The sequence below is a fragment of the Nicotiana tomentosiformis genome, chromosome 5 (assembly GCF_000390325.3).
Source record: "Nicotiana tomentosiformis chromosome 5, ASM39032v3, whole genome shotgun sequence".
Classification (NCBI taxonomy): Eukaryota; Viridiplantae; Streptophyta; class Magnoliopsida; order Solanales; family Solanaceae; genus Nicotiana; species Nicotiana tomentosiformis.
In genome coordinates, this window is record NC_090816.1 from 87089017 (window position 1) to 87113139 (window position 24123).

The 24123-nt window shown below is 40.2% G+C and overlaps 1 protein-coding gene across 1 annotated transcript; it reads right to left on the reverse strand.

Moving 5' to 3' along the window:
* Positions 1-431: 431 nt before the first annotated feature.
* On the reverse strand, positions 432-16988 carry LOC104103481 (probable glucan 1,3-alpha-glucosidase). The gene is made up of 6 exons (XM_009611396.4): positions 15197-16988; positions 5315-5588; positions 5050-5185; positions 2088-2298; positions 1503-1709; positions 432-1044 (listed from the first exon to the last, which is right to left on the reverse strand). The coding sequence occupies exons 1-6, from the start codon at positions 16766-16768 to the stop codon at positions 679-681; spliced, it is 2766 nt and encodes a 921-aa protein (XP_009609691.1). The 5' UTR covers positions 16769-16988; the 3' UTR covers positions 432-678.
* Between the last annotated feature and the right edge of the window lie 7135 nt (positions 16989-24123).

Here is a 24123-nt window from a genome sequence, read left to right on the forward strand (position 1 = left end):
AGTAATACATAAATTCTTGTATAATATATATAAATTAATTATGCAGGCATATATTTTATATATATGCAAGCAACAAAAGTGATAACCAAGCATTTGCAGCGTAACTGCTGAATTATTTGCAAGTATCAAAATGCTAAGTAATACATATATATATATATATATATATATATATATATATATATATATATATATATATATATATATATATATATAAATTAATTAATTAATTATGCGGGCAACAAAAATGATAACCAAGCATTGCATTGTAAACGCCGAATTATTTGCAAGTATCAAAATGCTAACCAAATATTGCATTGCTAATGTTGGTCTTTATGCAAGTATTATAACACCTTATACTAGCAACCAAGCGACCCTTAGTATACACTAGTTCAGTTACCATTTTATGGAAAAATTAATTAGGAGATATTAGATATTGGCAAAGAGTTAGCCTTAAATTACCAAACTAGGATCAGAATTCAGAGACATGGCTCCTAATTCCATACTGAAAAATTTGATGACTCGACAAAGGATCAGCTTCAAACTATCCCTGTATAATGATCTTCACTAATGTTAAAATCTTCTTCGTAGTCAGAAATTACCTATTTGCTTGTCTAACCAAATACAAGATGTAGGGAACAAGATACTCCGGAAAATGTAGACTTTATGATAACTAGCAACTTACAAAATTTGGATCGACCAATCACCTGCAATACGCACATTAGGCTTGCGGATGGTAAGAACAGATCCTCGATTTCCTTGAATGAAGAGTGGCCCGAGCTCAATTTCCACTTTCCTGTTTCCTGGTTCAACAAGGGCAGTTTTTGCTCCCGGAGACAATCCTAACAAGATTATCCTCTCTACGGTGCACTCGGAAGAAAATCTGTCATTTTCAGCTGAAGAAGGCGCGGCATTTGAAGATGTAAGCTTTCCTTTCGAGAATGTGAAACGCCGATGAATAAAGGCACCTTGTTTGAACTCAAAACTCTTCCCATCATCGATATAGAGCTCACCTTCAGCTGCTTGGGAACTATTAAGTGCTATAACCTGCAGTATAAAAGATGCTGGATGTTAAAGATGCTAAGAAGCCTTCGGGGATTTAACTTTTTTCGTTTATCTTTTGAGAGCACCAAGATGGGGTACTAAGTCACAAAAATAGCAAAGTGTAAGCTGAGACCACTAGTTCATTGATGTCATGGCATGACTATACAAATTAACACAAAATGTTCATTGGGGAGGTAATTCTTCATTCCATGTTTGGCAAAACGAGTTTTCATTGGAAGCAAGATTTTGGATTCAAAAGGAAAATGCACTGAAACTGGACAAGAAGGAAGACAAGTCATTGGTGAGCCCGTTCTTCATTCAGTCTAGTTATGTGCTTAAATGCCAGGACTTACGGATTTACAATGAAAAACATATCAGTTAAAGAACAGATGCAGCATGAAATAATAGAAAGATTAGATTTACGTTAATGTGTTCCAACGGATTCAAGACAGAGATGTTACCAGAGTATAAGGATCATTTTCCATCTGCGTCGAACTCCGACGGAGGCGATCTTTTCTTGGTATGATGGTTCCAGCCCTTTGGAAAGAGGGAACACTATCTTCTGAAACCTCATACTTGTGTGTTTGACCTCCTTTGTATGCAAATCCGCTTCTCAAATCATACCAGGATTCATCCCCTGGTAAATAGACAGAAACATGTTTCGCTCGCTGCACGGAAAGATATGAATTTTCAGTTTTAGTAATAGATAAAAGAGATGAAGCTGATTCAAGAAAGAACACCTCTGCAGAGAAAGAAAATGAGTTACCCCCTTCATTTCATTTTATGTGACAGTGTTTGACTAGGCACAACGTTTAAGATGTTAATTTAACTTGCATAATACATTAGTGATGATGGAAGAGAATATTATAGTTGTGGTTAAAAAGACAACAATCATCATATCAAAGTTAAATTGTGAATAGTTTAATGAATTTAAATTCTTGAAAGTTGTATAAGAATTAGAATGGTGTCAAACATTTAAGATTGTCCAAAAATGGCAAGTGTCACATAAACTGGAACAGAGAGCAGTTGTTTAGTTAGAACAGAACCTCCGTATAAATTCCTTGCACCAGAAGACCATTTCCAACCATGAAAGCCTCATCATTGCTAAAAGATTTTTCATCTCCAGGGAACTCCATCCAAAGTGGACGAGCAACTGGTGTACCACTTGAGTTTGCTTCTCTAAATAGTGTGTAGAAATAAGGGAGATACATGTAACGGACATGTATCGCTTCCCTCATCAATTGTGTATTTCTTTCTCTGTAATGGACATAACAACCTTTATTAATAATGAGATCTTATGTAACATGTGTAGGTCCTAAGCCCAACCTATTATATGAACAACAAAAAGAACTACATAAACATTTAAATGCATACATTGTCTTGCACAAATCGATATGAGACCATATATTTCCTTGAATATAAGCATGCATCGAGAACTGATACAGAACCACCAGATGCTACGTGTTAACAATTTGATAACTAATATATCATTGCATTCATCTTAAAATAACACCTAATATAAGCTGACATGACAAAGTAAAAGGGAAAGTTTTCGAAAGAAGACATTGCTTTAGTTTGTTTTGTACTAACATTTAGATCTATAGATACAAATCTATTGAAGCATTAAATATCAAGACTGAAAAAAATTACACTTCCAAGTTGATTCTCATATCAAATGGGTAAATAGTAATTGCATGATAGGCAATATCCACAGTTTGTGGTTTAGCACTGGATGAGCCAGTAGATTGATGATGGTGCAGCAAGGTTTCTTTAACTTTTAAAAGACGGTGATGCCCTGGTCGACTCAATCATCCCCTTGTGGATAAACCTGCCACCAAGGCTACAACCCACAAGTACAAGTATTGGGTAAACCTGCCACCAAGGCTTGGAGTAGATGGGTATACGATGAGTGCTATATTGGGATCTCCAAATTGTTACTCTTATGTCTCAACCACTTGGCCCCTTGCGGTTCTTAAAAGGATCTTTTAAAGGAAAGGTCCAAATATATTCCTAATATTTGCGATTTGTCTTACAGATGCCCTCCGTTTACCTTTCGGGTCGTAATAGCCCCTACCATTATCTTTCATCTCAAATATGCTCTCCCCCTAAAGGTTTTCCACCGTGGAAAAATTGGTCAAATCATGTAGGTCTATATTAGGAGCTTTCAATTGTTTAGGGGTATATCTGAACCTTTTCAATTGTTCAGGGGCATGTTTTCAAATTGCAAAGGATATATATAAACCAATTTGATAGTTTAGGAGTAAATTTGGATCTTTTGTTTGCCTACATGGCTCCACCGTGGCAAATGTCTGAGCCAAGCTGGAAAGCTGTTAGAGGGAGGGAAAAATATGGGACAAAATTAACAGCGCAGGGATTTCATGGACCGAAAGGTAAACAAAAGGAAAATTGAAGCTAAATCAAATACTTCAGGTGTAAATTTGAACATTGTCCCTTTTTTCTACATAGATTTTTTAACAGAAAACTATGGGGCGGGAAGTGCCACAAGACCCTATTTTTATTGGGAAGCTACCTACAAGACCCCTTGATAGAAACTTCACTCAAATAGTGCCACATGGAACTAATCCCACCTACTACATCGTTCCCCATTCATGATTCAATTGTTCATCATTCCATGACTCAATTGGTTCGTGTTACAATGCAATGGCTCCTTGTCCACATCTCTAACCTTATTGGAGATACCTATCTGTTCCCATTTCACACAACTTACCACCTAATATGGTAGAAACACATACATAGCTTTGATTCCTTGAACATACATTCATAGAAGTGAAGTCTTTATAGGACCTCTTTGTCTTGTAAGATTTCTACTTAACCTTACAAACTTGTTGCAATCATGAAGATGATTGGATTATCAGGTAAAGGCCAACTACGTCACGATACTGGAGCAGGTGGCAACATTGGATAGATGGTAAACCATAGATTGGCTAAGATCAAGTGAATTTTTGCCTTTGATAGTTACAAGAATTTTAAGTGAATTTTCGCCTTTGCAATTATTTGAATTCTAAGCTGGCAATGAATTCGCAAATTTATATTACTATTTTTTATTGTTCTCCACGAGTTTCACTCGTGCAGTTCAAGCTAGTTCATAATAACATGGAATCCCAGTCAAATAGGATGTCAATTACAATTTCATAAGAGAGTCAAAATAAATTTAGGAGATGGTGAATTCTAGATTGCCAGATAGGGATTCATAAACAAGAATTAACAAACCATACATTCGAGCTCAAGTCATATGGAAAAATAAATGACTACTTTAGGCTCAATGAACAGGACTAACAATTACTCCTGTCCCAATTTATGTGTCACTTTTTCCCTTTTAATCTGTCCCGAAAAGAATATCACTTTTCTATACTTAGAAACAATTTTAACTTGAAAATCCTCATTTTACCCTAAATGAGATGATTTCTAGCCACACAAATGTGTAAAGCTTTTTTAGACCATAATTTTCAAAATTCTTACGTTCTTTCTTAAACTCCATGTCAAGTCAAACAATGCTCATAAATTGGGATGGAAGGAGTAATATTTTATTTCTGAGCCTTTTAGCTTTTTCCTTGCTGTTATGAATCTCTTATCTCTCCAAGCTGGCTCGGACACTACCGTCATAAAAAATGATTCTCTTATCTCTCACATTATTGTGATAGTTTATTTTTGTACCACTGCTACTAATATTGTTAATTTCTCTATACTTGTTTAATATCATTACCTATTAGTTATTATGTCATACTTGAAGAAATTATATAAACATTTAAAATATATTGTTTACGCTTTATGCCAAATTGGAGTCAAGTAAAGAGGGCTTGAACTTCTTACAACCTTAGACGCGGTAATCTAGCATACGGAATGAGAAACATACATGATAACTTCGTGGTGAATAAGGATCACAGAAAAAGTGAAGAAATGAAAGAAAAGTATATGAAATTATTGAACATAGAGAAAAAGACATCTCTCTTGTATTAACTTTTTAATATTAAAATCGAAGAATCATACCCAAATAACCAAGGTTCCCGTCTTTTGGTGTCATGATGCGCATGCCCCCGGAAGAAGGGATAGTAGGCACCTAGTTGATACCAGCGAACTAACAGCTCAGTCTCAGGATTGCCAAAAAATCCACCAACATCCGCACCTGTAAAGTAAGAAGGTGTACATCATTTAAGAAAAAGAGAAACATATAGTTACCTAGTCATCCACCCCCAAAAGAGGTTTGTTTTCTTCTTGATAAGTTAAATACCCCAAAAAGAGGATATTAACTAACCAGAAAATACTATTCCGGAGATGCTAAGAGTTAACACCATGGGGACTGAAACCCTCAAGTGTTCCCATTCAGCTGTATTATCTCCAGTCCAAATTGCTCCATATCTTTGACTTCCGGCAAAGAAGGCCCTTCCCAAAACAAAAGGCCTATCTTTTCCATCTCCGCGCTTTAGAAGGCCATTGGATGTTGCCATCTGGAAATAGTAACCATATGCATTGTGCAACTCCCTGTGCTCGACTCCTCCATGATGTAAAGCATCTCTTGGCATTGTTACCTGGCAATGAGAAAACAAGAAATTTTCATCAACATCTAACATCTGCTTGGCCGTCCCAAACATAGTTGAGTAAAATATCAAGCTTGCTATATATTCTGAGAAGCTCATCCCCAAAAATTAATTAATTTGAAGTTCTTTATCAGAGAAAGACTGGCCAACATCAAATCATTATATCAAGTACTAGCATGAATGGTAGTTTTCAGACTGAAGCACTTCAGGCCCAGGGTCAATTCTTTTTCTTATATGAAACATCTCCAATTTCTTTTTCACACATTCAGGGATACGCTCGGAATCATAAATTTGAGAAGTTCATTGTAGCATTTATACAAGTTATGGAATTATGTATTTACAAAAGCCAACTCAATGGCAACCTAAGTGCTCGAACACGGGTGCAGGTGTTCGACACGGGTACGGATCTAGAGGTCGGATCCTTCGAGATGTAAATTCTAAGATTCGGGGATATGGATCCTAGTACGGATACGGGTGTCAGGATCCGGCTAAAAATAATTCAAAAATATAAAAATATCTCTAAATTGTGAGAAATTTTGTAGAATACTTACGTATAGCTTGTAAAGTGTGGATTTCTTTTTTATTCTCAAGTTGTAGATAAGCAAATGATTGATTTCCTCGATAAGGTATGTTATTTTCTTCAAATTTAACATAGTTTTGGTTCTGATTTCGGGAATCAAATTATATCTCGTCTCGAATTTTTACGTCTGTTGTGGTCAAAGTACCCATTGCTTGACCAAATACGGTACGGATCCCATACCCACACCCACATCCGTGTCGTGTCGACATGGGTGCGGAATCTAAACTGCCATGTCAGAGCAACCTAGTCTGAAGCAACTAGCAACTGGACTAGAGCAAGTAAGGAGTACCAATGAGTTCAATTTCAGCTGATTGGCTTTGCCAAATTGGAGAATAATACGGAGCAAATGATTTGGTAGGGAAAGGGTTGATCCGCTTTACCAAAATAAAAATTCATTGACTGCCATGGTGATAAAATTGAAGACATAAAGGAAAATTAGTACTTAACTACTAGCAGTGTAATGTTGATCCTTTGGATTAAGCATGAAACATGCCTCTTCAGGAAGCGTGTTCCTTTATTAAATAAATTTCTGCCTAGTTAGTTTTGTTGTAAATCAGAACATGGAGTCGTCGAGCTATATTTCCACCTTTTTACTCTCGACCACCACAACATATGTTGTATCAACTCCAACAGAATGCTTCTATCTTAGGGCCTTGTCTTTACTAATTGACCTTCTTGACAACGTGTTCCATCATTCCGTGGACAAGTTTGTTGTTTTGTTTAGATGCAGCTACTTGACATTCTTGCAAATGCAAAACACATTACATATAATGGAGATTCTTGAAAATTCTTCAAATAGAATATTGTGAATGTGTGCCTTTAATGGGAAAACATAATATATGTGATGACCCGATAGGTCATCTTATGTTTTAGAACTTAATTTTGCGCTTTGAAGCCTCAAATACCTCATTTTAGCCCTCCTCGGTTTGCCGGTTTGCGTGCACAGTCTGGGTGTTTTTCCGGAAAGTTTTTATGTTAAAAACTGATAAAAATATGAAATTTCTGCCTTAAAAGCCATTTGAGTTGACTTTGATCAACATTTTGAGCAAACGGACTCGGATCACCCTTTGAAAGTACATTGGTGTGTTTAATTCGGTCATCAATATGCATAATCATTAATACATTGCTACGGCCGATATTCTTGAGATACTAGACTCTATACTTGTGTTGTAGATCATTTGTGAGATTTGTTGGAATACTTGAATAATAAGGTTCTTTTCTTATTTGCTATATCTATCTTCATGCCTCCATCATGCTAGTTAGTTGAAGTTACATTCCTTTTCCTAATTGTTGTCATTACCTTTATGCTTTCCGCCTAGTCTGTTACTGATGTCCTTATGTACATTCTCGTTCATTATTACTACTTGCGTATTTCTTACTTTGTCATTTCTGTTATCGGTATTTCTGCCCTTCGGTTGGCACTGTTTTACGCATATTTGGTGAGGATGAGATAAATGCACGAAGGGTGATGCAGTGTCGTATCATTTGTGAGTAAAAGCACGAAGGGTGATGTCGTGCCATGTTATGTGAGTAAAAGCACGAAGGGTGATGCCGTACCATTACATTTATATTATCATGCTTTTGTGTTATTGCGAGTTCAAGGCACGAAGGGTGTTTCCGTGCAAGTGAGGACGAGAAACATGCATTATGTTGTGATATCCTTTTTCTTGCACATACCTTCATGTCCTTACCTTGAGTTGTCAATGTCGTACTTACGGTTCTTATGTGACTTGTCGTTAAAGCCATGTTCTTGTTCTTTATCTTATTTGTTATTGTGACACTCATGCCTTCTACTTGCTTAACTTGTAAATATCATGCCTACTTCCTGCTGTTATAATTGCATCCATGACATATCTGTTTTGTTGCACTTAGGTACAGGTCTTCTTCCATGTTAGTCATTCATGTCTCTACTTGTTAACTTAAACAGATCATGTGTCTCTTTTTCTTATTTGCTATATCTGTCTCCATGCCTCCACCATGCTAGTTAGTTGAAGTTATATTCCTTTTCCTAATTGTTGTCATTACCTTTATGCTTTCCGCCTAGTCTGTTACTGATGTCCTTATGTACATTCTCGTTCATTATTACTACTTGCGTATTTCCTACTTTGTCATTTCTGTTATCGATATTTCTGCCCTTCGGTTGGCACTGTTTTACGCATATTTGGTGAGGATGAGATAAATGCACGAAGGGTGTTGTCGTGCCGTTGAATTTGATGTCTTGAGTGTTTCTCTCACACTATGAAAGTTTGAGGTGATTATTGTGGTTCATTGGGTTTCGCTCTAAGGAAAGAATTTGTCAAGATATTGGAAACTGTTGGATTGTGATCTCTTCTAGTACTCTGTTATTACTTTATACATTCGCTCGTGTGCCCTATTCTGTGATACTGTAGTATAGTTCTATTGTTAGTTACATTACAAATGTTATCAGTGAGCATCTTTTAACTAAAAAGCCTCATCACTGCTTCGACGAGGTTAGACAAAATACTTACTGGGTACATGGGGTCGGTTGTACTCATACTACACTTTTGCACTTTGCGTGCAGACTTTTGGACCGGAGCTGCTGGTGATGTTGGGAGCTAACCCTGAAGATGTTCGTGCATTCCGAATATAGCTACTACTTGTCCTTGGTGGCTTTAGATTTTATTCATCTGTTATGTAGTTTTCAACAGATCGTGTAATAATTTGTATCAGCTTGTAAATTCTAAGTCATAGAAGCTAGTGATTTGTACTACCAGTTCTTGGGTTAATTTGTAAAAGTTCAGATAATTCTTTTTATTTTTCCTACAAATTTCAATTGGATTGTATTGACTGTTAGTTGGCTTACCTAGCGGGTCGAGTTAGGTGCCATCACGACTGGTGATTTTTGGGTCGTGACAAGGTGGTATCAGAGCTCTAGGTTCATAGGTTCTACAAGTCATGAGCAAGTGTTTAGTAGACTCTTGCGGATCGGTATGATGACGTCCATACCTATCTTCGAGAGGCTACAGAACATTTAGGATATACTTCTCATCTTTCTTTCCTTAACGTGAGGCATTGATTCAGCTTGGAGCGTAACTCTTTGAATTCCTTCCACGCATTCGTATGCGTGTGCGAGCGCTCGGTATCGGCGGAGCATCGACAGCTTGTGAGTCCATGGATGAGATGCGAGATGTGATTCATGTGTGCGGATGATGGGTCAGTCTGAAGGACTTGAGGCCGGATTTTGACCGCAGCTTGAGCACGGGTATTTCGGTTGTGTGAGCCTGTTCTTTTGGACTTATACATCCGGTAGTGTTCCTATGAGTGGAATTTGTGGCAGGCGAGTGGTTGGATGACTAAATGACGAGTAGAATGTGACTGCGGGCTATGTTCAGATGATTTGAAGAAGACGAGAAGAGTCTGTTTAAGGTGTAAAAAGGGCTAATGGGTGCTTGATTTTTGTCTTGATGTGGCGTATAGTCTCGAGTTGTGAGTAAATTGAAAGGTTTTCGTGTTGTTTAATTGTGATACGAATTTGATTCTCATGCCTCATTGATGAGTTCAGACCTAGGAAGATTAAGTGGCAGCATAGCAGTTGTGGCTAGAGTTTAAGATTTACATGGGATGGTGTCGAGGCTCGCGGTATTTTTATATCATTGTGGATTATGCATTTCATTAACGAGAAGACTAAGTGGTGGAGAAGCGGCTTTAGATTCACAAAAGGTCTCTTCAGAGCGGGTGCCTCGGTTGTGGTACTTTGGGATGCTAAGAGGGAATGCAACGGCTTATGGGCCTTAAGGCGGTGAGGTTTTTATGCTAGAATCTCTTATGGCGAGTTTGGGGTAAGGATCATGGCGTTCTCGCAAGGAGGGGTATCAACTTGAGGGTAATTTGGAAGGAACTCAGAGGAAACAGGGCGGTTTGATAGTAAATTGGATCAACACGGTAATGATATGATCGATTCTTTGAGTACTTATGATGTGGTAGGTCTCCACAGGTGTTTCGTGGCAATGCTCATGGGTTTTGGGCAACTGCGTGGCTTGGTTGAGTTATAGGGATACGGTTCTGATAGCTTGGGTATGTGCAAACGGATTCCAAGGGGTTCTCGATGATTTCTATCACGGTTCGAGGTGAATATTTCCTACTGGTGTGAGGAACGTGTTGCGTATTGGGATTTCCTCCAGGATGAGATCAAATAGAAGGTTTCTGGCTGATCGGGATTGAGTTTTGCATGTGCAAGGTCACGGTTCAGTTTCGAAGGGAATGTCATGGAATCTTAGACAGCATGGACGGTTTCAGATGTTTAGATGGATGCTATTACTACCTGGTGTTGCCTGAGAAGGGTGTGCATTTCAGAAGGATGCATCATTGATATTGCGGTGCTCGCCTGGTTGGTCGACTGCTGAGATTCAGATTTGGTTATGTGGCACGGAAGAATTATAGAAGTATTCCTCGTGGGATGATTGTATTCGGGAGATGAGTTAAGCATTTGGGCCGTGGAGTTGGGATCAGATAGAGTGATTTATGTGTTCTATGGATTTGAAGACTGGGAGTTCTCAGAAGCAGATTGTTTCGTGGTTGTGGACTGTGAAATATGGCCAAAGCTAGCCAGATGATAGTGTGTGTTTTATGTCCTTGTGGACTTTTGGAGAGCTAATTGTCAGTTCGGGGATGGCCGGAGTTGATTTGGGGGCCCATTGGTAGGCCTAATGAGGATGTGTATTCTGTATCGGATCGGATTTGCTTGCTCCTGCGCAGCTGTTACCACAGGTATATCGTCGGGCGGAATAGATGCTATTCGCGCCTTGGTCTCTGTTATGTGTTCCTCTCCTATGCTATGACGGGTTGTGAGGGTTACATGGTTCTTCGCACGCATATTGTAATTCAGTTTAGGCCTCATGGCGCTATGAGCGAGATGGCCTTCGTGATGTTGATTTGCTTATTGCACCATAGTTGTGCTTGCCCTTCTCAGTATTGTGTGTTCTTGATATTTTTTTTCCACAGTTATAATTTGTGCACTCTATTGTGCTTGATACTGACGCACATGTGATCAGTGAGCTCGAGTATTATGGCTCGAGGAATACCCTATGTGGATTGATATTATGGGATCGGGTTGCACGCCGCAACGGTACTGTGATGAAATGTAACTCCTGATGTTTACTTCGTGTAGTTTTGCTTTCACTTTGTTGAAAATAGTTCATAGGAAAATGCTTTTAAAAAAAAATCCCTGCCTGCTTAACTTGTTTAGTAGTCTTCTTATTTAACTCTCTTACTGTTATGTGTCATGTCTGAATTATTACTTGTTGGTGTTCCAGACCGTGTTGTGTGGGGTTCCATATGATTATTGTTGATACTTGTCGGTGGGACTGCTTGTGTTGGCTAAGATAGGTTTCTAGACTTGAGATTTGCACTATTGTATTGGGATGAGGAAGGTTTGGAAGAATAGTACTAAATACTGCTGAGGATTTAGGCAATGGCCCTGGTCAAACGAGTGAGCTTCTTGGCTTATTGATCAGATGAGTGGTTAAGAGGTTATGCGTGTTTCTTTCATCATCAGCAGGGTATGAAGGTTTTGAACGAGGCTCTAATCGATATGAGGTTTGCTGCCGGCACCGGATTTGTTTTTGGGCAGTAATGGTGGTCAGCAATTCCTGCTGTGAGTGTCTGAGTGATGGGGTGTACCATGTGATTTCATCTTGGGGTTATGGTTATGACCTAATACAACTTGCTCAGGTTTATACAGTGTGTGTAGATGTGAGATTCGGGTCTTGTAATGAATTCGGGATATTAGAGATTGGGTTCTAAGGTTTAAGGACCAAGGTCGAAGTAAGGATCTCTAGTCATGTTGCGTTGGCAGGCTTATATGGAGCAGGGTGACGTGGGATCACCCCCGGATATATGCATAGTAAGGTTACACCGTGATTTGATAGCTTTGGAACGACTCCTAACGAACGTATGTTTAAGTGGTGGAGAATGTGATGAGCGCTTTGAAGCCTCAAATACCTCATTTTAGCCCTCCTCAGTTTGCCGGTTTGCATGCACAGTCTGGGTGTTTTTCCGGAAAGCTTTTATGTTAAAAACTGATAAAAATATGAAATTTCTGCATTAAAAGCCATTTGAGTTGACTTTGGTCAATGTTTTGAGCAAACGAACTCGGATCCGTGTTTTGACGGTCTCGATGGGTCGGTATCGTGATTTGGGACTTGGGCGTATGCCCGGAATCAAATTCGGAAGTCCCTAGCTCGAGTTATCGCATTTTGTTGAAATTTGAAAGTTTAAAGACTTAATGAATTTGAAATGTTTGACCCATAGTTGACTTTTTGGATATCGGGTCTGTATTTTGGTTCCGGAACCCGGTATAGGTCCAATACCATATTTATGACTTGTATGTGAAATTTGGTGAGAAACGGAGTTGGTTTGACGTGATTCGGACGTCCGGTTGTGAAAATAGAAGTTTCAAAGTTTTCTTGAAAAACTCATTTGATTTGGTGTTCAATTCGTAGTTCTAGGTGTTATTTTGGCGATTTGGTCGCGCGAGCAAGTTCGTAAGATGTTTTTAGACTTGTGTGCATGTTTGGTTTGGAGCCCCGAGGGCTCGGGTGAGTTTCGCATAGGCTACGGAGTGAATTGAACTTAGAAAATCATAGCCGGTGCATCAGACCTACATATTTCGCATTTGCGTGATCTGGCTCGCAAATGCGAGCCTCGCATTTGCGAAGGGACCATCACATTTGCGAGTAGTGGGCTGGGGGGTGGACCTTCGCATTTGCGAACTTTTTGGTCGCATCTACGATCCTCTCTTATCCGTATTTGCGAACACTTGTTCGCATTTGCGATGACAGCAGGTCTAGGGCAGTTTCGCATTTGCGAAGAAATTGTCGCTCGCATTTGCGAACCCCAGGTCGCAAATGCGACACCTGCAACTGATCAAAACTTGACTTAGACAGGATTTTTGGTTCATTCTTCAAATTTTCAAACTCAAGAACCCTAGAGGCAATTTTCCAAAGAACTTTTCTCCCCAATCCATTGGTACGTGATTCTAACCTATTTCCTTTCAATCTTTCATTACATTTCATAAGTTTTCAACCTAAAATCTAGTGTTTTCATGGTGGGAATTGGGGGTTTGGGTAGAATTAGGGATTTTTATAAAATTGGGATTTAGACCTCAAATTGAGGTCGGATTTCAAAACAAATTACATAACCGGGTTCGGGAGTGAACGGATACTCGGGTTTTGGTCCGAATTTCGGATTTGGACCAAGCGGGACCGGGAGTTGACTTTTGTTGACTTTTTCAGTAATGACCTAAATTGAATCTTTTGCAATCGTGGGTAGTTCCTAAGGCTTAAATTGAATCGTTTGATTGGTAATTTGCTAGATTCTATTGGTTCGGAGGCTTGTTTGAGAGGCAAAGATGTGATTTAGCTTTGAGCGGACTTTTGGAGCGAGGTAAGTGTCTTGCCTAACTTTGTTGAGGGAATTTTTCCTACTATTTGACATTGTTTGCTATATGCGGGGTGAGACATATATGTATGTGCCAGGGTTAACCATGCTCGGGGGTAAATTATGTTATAAATTGTGTCTTGTAGAATCACGTGACCTTCTTGCTTCATGCCTTACTTGGCTCCTAGATACTAAGAACATAGTATTAAATGTTAAAAACTAAGACTTAGCTTATTATAATTTGATCAAATTCGATGAAATTCTGAGAGTACATTGGTGTGTTTAATTCGGTCATCAATATGCATAATCATTAATACATTGCTACGGTCGATATTCTTGAGATACTAGACTCTATACTTGTGTTGTAGATCATTTGTGAGATTTGTTGGAATACTTGAATAATAAGGTTCTTTTCTTATTTGATATATCTATCTTCATGCCTCCACCATGCTAGTTAGTTGAAGTTACATTCCTTTTCCTAATTGTTGTCATTACCTTTATGCTTTCCGCCTAGTCTGTTACTGATGTCCTTATGTACATTCTCGTTCATTATTACTACTTGCGTATTTCCTACTTTGTCATTTCTGTTATCGGTATTTCTGCCCTTCGGTTGGCACTGTTTTACGCATATTTGGTGAGGATGAGATAAATGCACGAAGGGTGTAGTCATGCCGTTGAATTTGATGTCTTGAGTGTTTCTCTCACACTATGAAAGTTTGAGGTGATTATTGTGGTTCATCGGGTTTCGCTCCAAGGAAAGAATTGGTCAAGATATTGGAAACTGTTGGATTGTGATCTCTTCTAGTACTCTGTTATTGCTTTATACATTCGCTCGTGTGCCCTATTCTGTGATACTGTAGTATAGTTCTATTGTTAGTTACATTACAAATTTTGTCAGTGAGCATCTTTTAACTAAAAAGCCTCGTCACCACATCGACGAGGTTAGACAAAATACTTACTGAGTACATAGGGTCGGTTGTACTTATACTACACTTCTGCACCTTGTGTGCAGACTTTTGAACCGGAGCTGCTGGTGATTTTGGGAGCTGACCCTGAAGATGTTCGTGCATTCCAGATATAGCTACTACTTGTCCTTGGTGGCTTTAGATTTTATTCATCTGTTATGTAGTTTTCAACAGATCGTGTAATTATTTGTATCAGCTAGTAAATTCTAAGTCTTAGAACCTCATGATTTGTACTACCAGTTCTTGGGTTAATTTGTAAAAGTTCAGATAATCCTTCTTATTTTTCCTACAAATTTCAATTGGATTGTATTGAATGTTAGTTGGCTTACCTAGCGGGTCGAGTTAGGTGTCATCACGACTAGTGATTTTTGGGTCGCGACAATATAACTCTACTATTCTTTTATAATAAAAAGGATCCTGAGACGTGGACATTAGCAAGTGAAATCTGACAAAATTAAATGCATTCTTGAAAACTGCAACATAGTCTACCCTTGTAGAAATTCAGAGACAAGTATAAGGAATCTATTCTTCTATCAATGAAAAGACTATAAGTGTGAATATGCACAAAAGCAGAATAATCTAGTATGAATGCTGGCCCAGCATAACGGAAAAGCACCAAAAACAAAGAAACAAAATAATCACAGGCAATTATATACCTCTGGCCCATTGAAGACGGAAGGCTCATTCATGTCATTCCAAATGTGTAAATACTGAGTTGAGCCAGTGTAGCTATCAAGTGAGAATTTGTCACTCCACCATGACCTAATCTCGGGATTCAGCAAGTCAACGTATGATGAGGAACCGGGCCAACACCATCCATCATAATCCTTACCAGTAGCATCCTTAACATAGTAGCCCTTTTCCGAGGCCTCCTTGTGTATATGGTAAGACTCATCCCTCTTTATATGAGGATCCACAATGGTAACCATGTGCCTACCCTTCGCGGCCAACTTATTCTGCATTTCTTCTGGGTTAGGAAACAACACCCTATCCCAAGTAAAGTACTTCTTCCCATCCGTGTGCTCGATATCAAGCCACAAGACATCATAGGGAATATCATGCTCATCAAATTTTGAATCAACATTATAAACATCTTCCTCGTCTCTGTAATTCCATCTACATTGATGGTATGCAGTCGCGAATAACTGTGGCATAGATGGCCTCCCCGTTACACTAGTATACTGCCTAACCACATCCTTTGGTCCAGGACCAATGAAAAAGAATGTATCCACTACACCAGCCTCACTCATCCACAAAGTATCAATCCTTTGCTTGTCCGAGGGCAACATTATATTCGAAGACTCATTGGAATTCCAACCAGATCCCAATACATCAATCTGCATTTCAGCAGCATTCAACCAGAAAAAACCCGAGCTACCCCTGGCTTTCCCGTGCGAAATCATGAAAGGTATGGAACCATAAAGTCCAAAAGGCGATTCGTGAAGATACTCAAACACGTCAAGATTAAACAACCTATAAGGCTCTGAAAATTCCTCCATATCAGGGCCCCTAGTTGGTTTCAAAGCAAAACTAGTAGCATGTTCAGGAATGCCATAAACATAATCTGCACCATAAAAGGAAACATCAAAACTAACAGATTGTGGACCAAAAGGCCTAGTATCAGTATGACTCCTAAACTTCTCCTCCCAATCATCCCCTTCTTTCTTCTCCCTCAACTGTTCAAAATCAAACAACCCATTTGAGTTTATGGACAACACTCTCTTCCCACTACTTTTCTCTCTCACAAAGACTTCAAATGGGTCATGTCTCAACACCCCTTCATACCCATCAGACAAGTAAACAACAGAGGAAACACCGTCGATTTCCTCCTCCTTCACTCTCGTTAACCACAGCTTCTTGTTCAAGAAATCTTCCTCAATCACCTCAGGAACTTCAAATCTTTTCTTGGGCCGATTCAAATTTTGATCTTCATCGATTTTCACCCTCATCACACCATCTTGGTAGGCCGAAAGAGTGAGGACCAAAGGCTCATTGGGCTGTTCGCTTTCTGGGTTTTCTTCTTTGGGGACAAGCTTGGCTATAAGATCCCCATCGGAGATGGACACATCGGTGGCGCGTAGATTGCACGATCCGGGTTTTCGGGAACGGGCGCGTTTGCAAAATGGGGTTTGGTTGCAGTTTCGAAACTCCTCTTTTTTCCAGGAGTAGGCAGAGGTGGCCAAGAGGAGGAGGAGGAGGAGGGGATAGAGGAGAGGTGGAGCTCTCATGGTTGCAATTCGAGATCAAATGTGGAAAGATATCATAGAAGATCGAGGAGAACTCCGCAACCTAGAAATGGATGCTGCTGTGGTACGTATATTGTTGCCCTCTTGTGTTGTAGTGTAGAAGTACTTTGCACTCTGTATATTCAGCACTTGTTTGGAAACTTGCCCACTGAAGGAAATGGAAAAATATGTCTTTGAGAAAGCTGTGAAGGGTCATCTGGTTGGCAAATAAGATATCTAACAATATAATTAGGCGATTATAATTATGGGATTATAATATTTATAATTAAATAATAACAGAATTACTTAGTTCATAGGGCTAAAAATGAGATAAGAGGTATAGCATTATAACCTAGTTTAAAAAATACTCTAGCAGGGCGTGTGGCACGAGGTGCCAGGCTAATATTGGGCTAGATGAGCAAAAAATTATATCTCTGAAATACCTCTTAGCATGAAGTGCCATGCGACGTGTGGCACGATGTGCCAGGTTGAATTTTTGGCATATGTAACCCTGAAACCCATAATATAAAAGGCTTCGGCAAGAGAGAAATTCTTTGTTTCTACAATATTTTGGAGAGTTTTTGAGAGAAAAATGACCTAGAGCTTCAATAATCCACCCAAGGTAAGGTTTCTATCATGGATGCAAGTTTAAAATGTTAGATTAATATTGTTTAACGTCTATCTAATCTGAAATCCTAGGTTTTCTTCGAGGATTGAAAGGGTTCTTCAAGACCCAAGACCAACGGTATGTGAGCCTTATTTCAAGGTAACTCATGTAGTCTCTACCATTAAAATTAGAAGCTTTATGACGTATATAGATGTTTAAATTATGATATTAATGGATTATTGGGTGAAAATAACGTGAAGCAATTAGTGACAATAAGACCCCACTTTAAAAACTGAGTTGAGGTAGTATCATGGTTTAACGAGTGTAACTACTTAATTGTAGATCTTGAGGAGATGAGTTCACGAGTTCTTCGAAAGGATACTCAAGCATTTCGTTAGAGGTGATTGAGGTTTCTTCCCTATGCCAAGGGCTAGATTAAAGTGTGTATATTAAGTTATTGTTTGCTTGCCTTACTTTTCAGAATAAACAATATATATAATATTTTGACCCTCTATAATAGAAAATGATTAGATTACATGAGTTTTGCAGTTATTTGCTTATATGCAATTGTTTGCTTATGTGTGTCACGACCCAAATCTCATCTAGTCGTAATGGCACCTAATCCAACCTGATACGTAAGCCAAGTAACACATACATAATCTAAATCGTAAATCACCAATTAAATAATAATATAAGAATGCAAAAATCTATACAATTATCCCAAGGATTGCAGTACAAGTCATGATCATGGGAAGCTTCCCAGCCATGCCCCATGACCCTTTTGACGTGCCTCATGGCGTCCTGGCAAGCCTCCCAACGCCTAGCACTATAGACGGCCACGTGGTCTTGGTCACGCCAAGTGACAAGCGTGTCTATGCTTATGTCGCTCCACCGATAGCCCTCGCCACCGCCCAGCTGCAGACAGATGCCAACAGCGTTGTGCGCGCAGACAACGCCACACGCGCATACTCTGATGCTAAAGATAAGGTTGCTACCAACGGGCCTGCTTATGCCTTGTAGGAATCTAAGTCATTTCTATTGTAAATATAGAGTGTTTTACATCATGTATTTCCATTATGTCTCTCTAGCTTAGTTATGTCAAGTCCTGTAACTTTGGTTTATTTTTTTAAGCTTATTAGGGGGATCAAACAATCAAGCTTTCTAGCAAGCAAATAATTCTCTGTACCGGTGTCTCTCCCCCTCGACACCATGTTGCTTTACTGTAATAGCTTTTGATTAATGTAATCAAGCTTTCTTTCATTCTCAATTCTCTTTTCCGTTCTCTCAATCTTTGACATTGGTTTTCTCGTACGTCATTGATAGTCTCGTCTAGCATACGGAGGGGACCCTAGTTGGCGGATAGTAACTGCACGGACACCGATTGCTTAGCCTTAGAATACTCTTCCAAGGAATCTCAGGAAGACTCCGCGTAACAGTTGGTATCAGAGCTTAGGCTCGACATCAGACGAGGGGACACATTGCCATTACCACCATTTCTGACCATGGTGAATCATGGGGACTGCATTGCTGCCCTTGAAGAGACGATTGACGTAGTACAACCCATCGTGAATATGGTGTCTGATCTAAGAACCAGCTTAGTATAAAGGTTAGACGACCTGGACCGCAGGATGCGGCAGGCCGAATGTGACATCGCAAACATCAGTCGCGACTCTGAACGAGACCGACAAACAGTAGCCATAGAGGCAATCAAAATATTTGGTAAATTTAAGGGCCACCAACAGGAGCGGACCGAGGATTTAGCCTATAGGGCAGGGTGACTGCCATGCAACAAACCATGGACAACTTGAAGGGCCAACTCAATGTTGTCAGCGCTGCACTACAAGGCCTACTCTGAAGAGGCAAAAACCAGATCGGGGTGCTTTGAACCTCACCCTTGTGCCATAAAAGCTGAAGATTCCTAAGCCAAATCCCTACAATAGAGCTCATAATGCCATGGAAGTGGAGAACTTCATCTTCAACATCGAACAGTACTTCGATGTCGTGGGGGTGTTAAAAGAAGCAAAAAAGGTAGCAACTGTTACCATGTATCTTCAGGGTGATGCTAAACTCTGGTGGCAGGTGAAATACGAAGCCATCAGAGCCGGTGAAGATACTCTCGAGACATGGGCAGAATTGAAGGTAGCTATACGCCTACAGTTTTTCCTCCAAAGCATTAAGTATAATGCGCAGAGAAAGCTACGGGAGCTCTGCTAGACCAAGTCAGTGCGAGATTACGTGCGAGAATTCTCCGCGCTCATGCTGAACATACGGGGTATGGGGGACAAAGAAAAAATCTTCACATTCCTGGAATGTTTGAAACCTTATGCCCGTATGGAGCTGCAAAGACAAAGGGTAGACACTTTACCCAAGGCGATCCAAGCAGCGGAATGCCTTGGGGACTATCAAGTGGAAGCTCGGAAGGATAGGCCTCAATTGCCTGTCCGTGGAGGATACAAAGGGGGCCAGGCTACCAATGGTGGCCCTAGCAGAAGTGGAGGAGATCGAAGTGCAACCAAATCTAAGAATCCTTCCTCAGGCAACAATAATGTTGCATCTCACAATAATTATTGGGGGAGAAACCCCCCTTCAAGATTCCGCCATTGCACGGGCCACATTGGAATAGTGAATGCCCACGGCACAAATGAACGCCCATCAAATGTTTGATGATGGGACGAATGGCGACACAGATGATGCTGACCAGACAGAACCAATAGATGCCTTCAACACACTTATTTGTTCTATTTCTGAGGCCTTAGCGGGAACCATTGCCGTTATCCGTAAGAAGAAGGATGCATGCCCAACCACCAAGAAAGGGAAAAAGAATGCGGATGAGGAGCCTCCTCTTAACCAAGAGAAGACCTTGATGTTCGTCGAGATGAAATTTAATGGCAAGCCCATTCGGGCGATGATAGACACGGGCACTACTCACAACTACTTAGCCTCAACTCAGGTAGAACGCCTTGGTCTAGTTGTGGGAAAAGGCAGAGGTCGTGTCAAGCTATCAACTCACCACCTCAGTGTCACAACCCGAATTTCCCCTCCGTATGACGTCGTGATGGCACCTAGTCTCTACGACTAGGTAAGCCTAACATTTGTGGAATAATGAAATGAAAACATAATTTTAACAACTAACTGTTCAAAAATACACAGCAATCCTAAAACCCGGAACATCGTGAATCACAAACTACAGAAGGAAAATCTAGTGTCCCTATACATCAGAGTCTAACAAAGGAAAAATACAGAAGATAATGGACATGAGAAAGAGTAGAAGGGGACTCCGAGGTCTGCGGACACGACAGATATACCTTGAAGTCTCCAAAGCTGTCCCGGCTCACTAATAGTGCGGCTGATAAGGAGCACCTGGATCTGCACCCAAAAAACATGTGCAGAAGAATAGCATGAGTACACCACAATCGGTACCTAGTAAGTGCCAAGCCTAACTTTGGTCGAGTAGTGACGAGGCCAGGTCAGGGCCCTACTGGCATATATATAATAAAACAAGATAGAATGAAATACCGCAGTAAAATAAAGATTGAAATTTAACAAGAATGAAATCATAGAAGACAACAGCTCAGTACACAGAGATAACAACAGGGGATCTCCCGAGATACCGTCTCGTAGTCCCAAACGTAAATGTGCAGTACAGGGGGATCTCCCGGAATATCGTTCTGTAGTCCCAAAGTAAATATGCAGTACATGGGGATCTCCCGAATAACGTTCCGTAGTTCCAAAGTAAATATGCAGTACAGGGGGATCTCCCGGAATACCATTCCATAGTCCCAAAGTAAATATGCAGCGCAAACAATAGAAATACAACTACATCGCGAAATCTTATGATTTAGACTAAGTAGCAGTCAAGGAAAAACCAGAAAATTCACTAAGTATGTTGCACAGAATTCACACAAGCAATTAAGACACGTAGACATGTTGTATTAGACTAAACAGGATAGCTGCACATATTGCAATAACTCAATTAAGAATGAAAATAGATTAATACTCATAAAAATGGTATAACTCAAAAAAAAAGGAAAACAAATTGTTGCTCAGTAAGAAAAATTGGGGTTTTCCACAACTAGCCGGTGTACGTACTTGTCATCTCACGTACACGACGCTCATATATCAAAAACAGTACAAATCCTACGGGGAGGTCCCCCACACAAAGTTAGGCAAGCCACTTACCTCGAACCAAGCTCAATCAATCGGTCACAATGCCTTTTCCACGAATATACCGCTCTGAATGGCCCAAATCTAGCCAAAAGCAATTACATATCATAAATACAACCATAATAGACTCATCTAATTAATGAAATCAACACTTTAACAAAAATTTTGAAATTAACTCAAAAATCGCCCGTGGGGCCCACGTCTCAGAATCTGGTAAAAGTCACAAAATACGAACACACATTCACTCACGAGTCTAACCATATAAAAATTACTCAAATCCGACCACAAATCTCCTTTCAAAACTCGAAATCTTTGTTGAAGTTCTTCCAAATATTTCCCAATTTTAACCCCAAAATCCGAAATTAAATGATGAAATCAACCATAGAATAGTGGAATATAACCATAAAGGAGTTAGAAATCATTACCCAAAACCTTCCTCTGAAAATCTCTCCAAATTTTGCCTTCTACCGAGCTCTCAATCAAATTTTGAGTTATGAACCAAAAACCCTCGATTTTGAACTTTAATTCTGCCTAGATATTTTTCCTTAATCGCGATCACGGAAACACCCTCGCGATCGCGAAGAACAACTTCGCTGCCCCATTATTTTACTCTACGCGAACCGATGAAATATCTCCTCAGACTTACGCGATCGCGAAGAACAACACCAATCCCACTGCTGCCTTATTTCTTCTTCGCGAACGCGGCCTAGCCCACACACTCGCGATGCATAACCTGACGAACCTACGTGATCGTGTCCCATTCTTGGAGAACGTGAAGAGATAACCCATTTGGTCTACCAATTACACGACCGCGAGCCTTCTCATGCAATCGTGATGAAGAAAACCAGCTGCAGAACACCAGTAAAATCTGCCAACTCCTTAAGTCCAAAAATGACCCGTTGAGCATCTGAAACACGCCAGAGGCCCTCGGGACCCCAACCAAACATACCGACCAATCCTAAAATACCATACAAAATTAGTCGAGCCCTCAAATCACATCAAACAACGCTAAAAATCATAAATCACCCTCCAATTCAAATCTTAAGAACTTGAAACTTCAACATTCTACAACCGATGCCGAAACCGACCAAATCATGTCCGATTGACCCCAAATTTTGCACTCAAGTCATATTCAACACTACGGACCTACTCCAAATTTCGGAATTAGATTCCGACCCCAATATCAAAATTTGTACTACCAGTCTAACAACAACCCAGTAAAATCCCATTAATGGGGTCTGGGGAGGGTAGTGTGTACGCAGACCTTACTCCTACCCCGAAGGAGTAGAGAGGCTATTTCCGAAAGACCCTCGGCTCAATTCCACTACCGGTCCAAAATTCCAAAATTTTAACTTTCACCATTTTAAGCCTAAATGAGCTACGGTCCCCCAAAACATATTCCGGAAATGCCCCTAAGCCCAAAATCACCCAACAGAGCTAACGAAATTGGCGGAATTCCATTCCATAACCGTCTTCACACAGTTCCGAGTATGGTTCAAATTCTAAGACTTAAGCTCTCATTTAGGGACTAAGTATCCCAAAATACTCTGAAACTCAAAACCAATCATCCCGGCAAGTCACAATAGCAGAAATAGATATGGGGAAAGCAGTTAATAGGGGTTCGAGGCTCTAACTCTCAAAACGACCGGCCAGGTCGTTACACTCAGCCAGTGGGTGGAATAACCAAAGAAGTGCCAGTGAAATTGGGTCTTTATGAAGGAAAATTCAACTTGCGTGTGGTGATCATAGATGGCTTCGAGCTGATAGTTGGTTTGGAATTCATGAGGCAAACCAACACCATTCTTGTACCTTATGCGGATATGATACTGATGATGGGAGCCAACAGGGCCAAGCCCTGCATTATCCCATGCACAACCATGAATATGGCCGCGGAGAACATCTCGGCCTTACAGTTGAAGAAGGGAGTCAAAAGACATGAACCTACATTCCTGGCTATCATCTGTATTGAAGATATTGAACACTCTTCGGGTCTCATTCCTGCACCTATGAAGGAGTTGCTAAGGGAGTCATGCCACATGACATACCCGAGCGACTCCCACCGAGGCGCACTGTGGACCCTGATATTGAGTTGGTGCCGGGCACCTTACAGAATTTCACAACTTGAACTCGTCGAGTATCGGAGACAGTTGACGAAAATATTAGACATAGGGTTATTGTGCCCTCCAAGTCCCCTTATGGGTCCCTGTGCTATTCCAAAAGAAATAGGATGGCACCCTACGACTCTGTATAGATTATCGGGCCCTAAACAAAATCATCATGAAGAACAAGTACTCTATCCCGCTAATGATAGACTTGTTCGATAGACTGGGTAGTGCCACAGTGTTCACCAAAATAGACCTGAAGACAGGTTACTAGCAAGTCCGGATTGCGGAGGGAGATGAACACAAGACGACCTAGACAAAATATGGGTTGTACGACTTCTTGGTGATGCCACTCAGCTTGATTAATGCTCCCGCCATATTTTGCACCTTGATGAACTAAGTCTTTCGAGAGTACATTGACGAATTCATAGTAATCTACTTGGACGACATTGTGGTATATAGCAAAATACTGGAGGAACACTTGG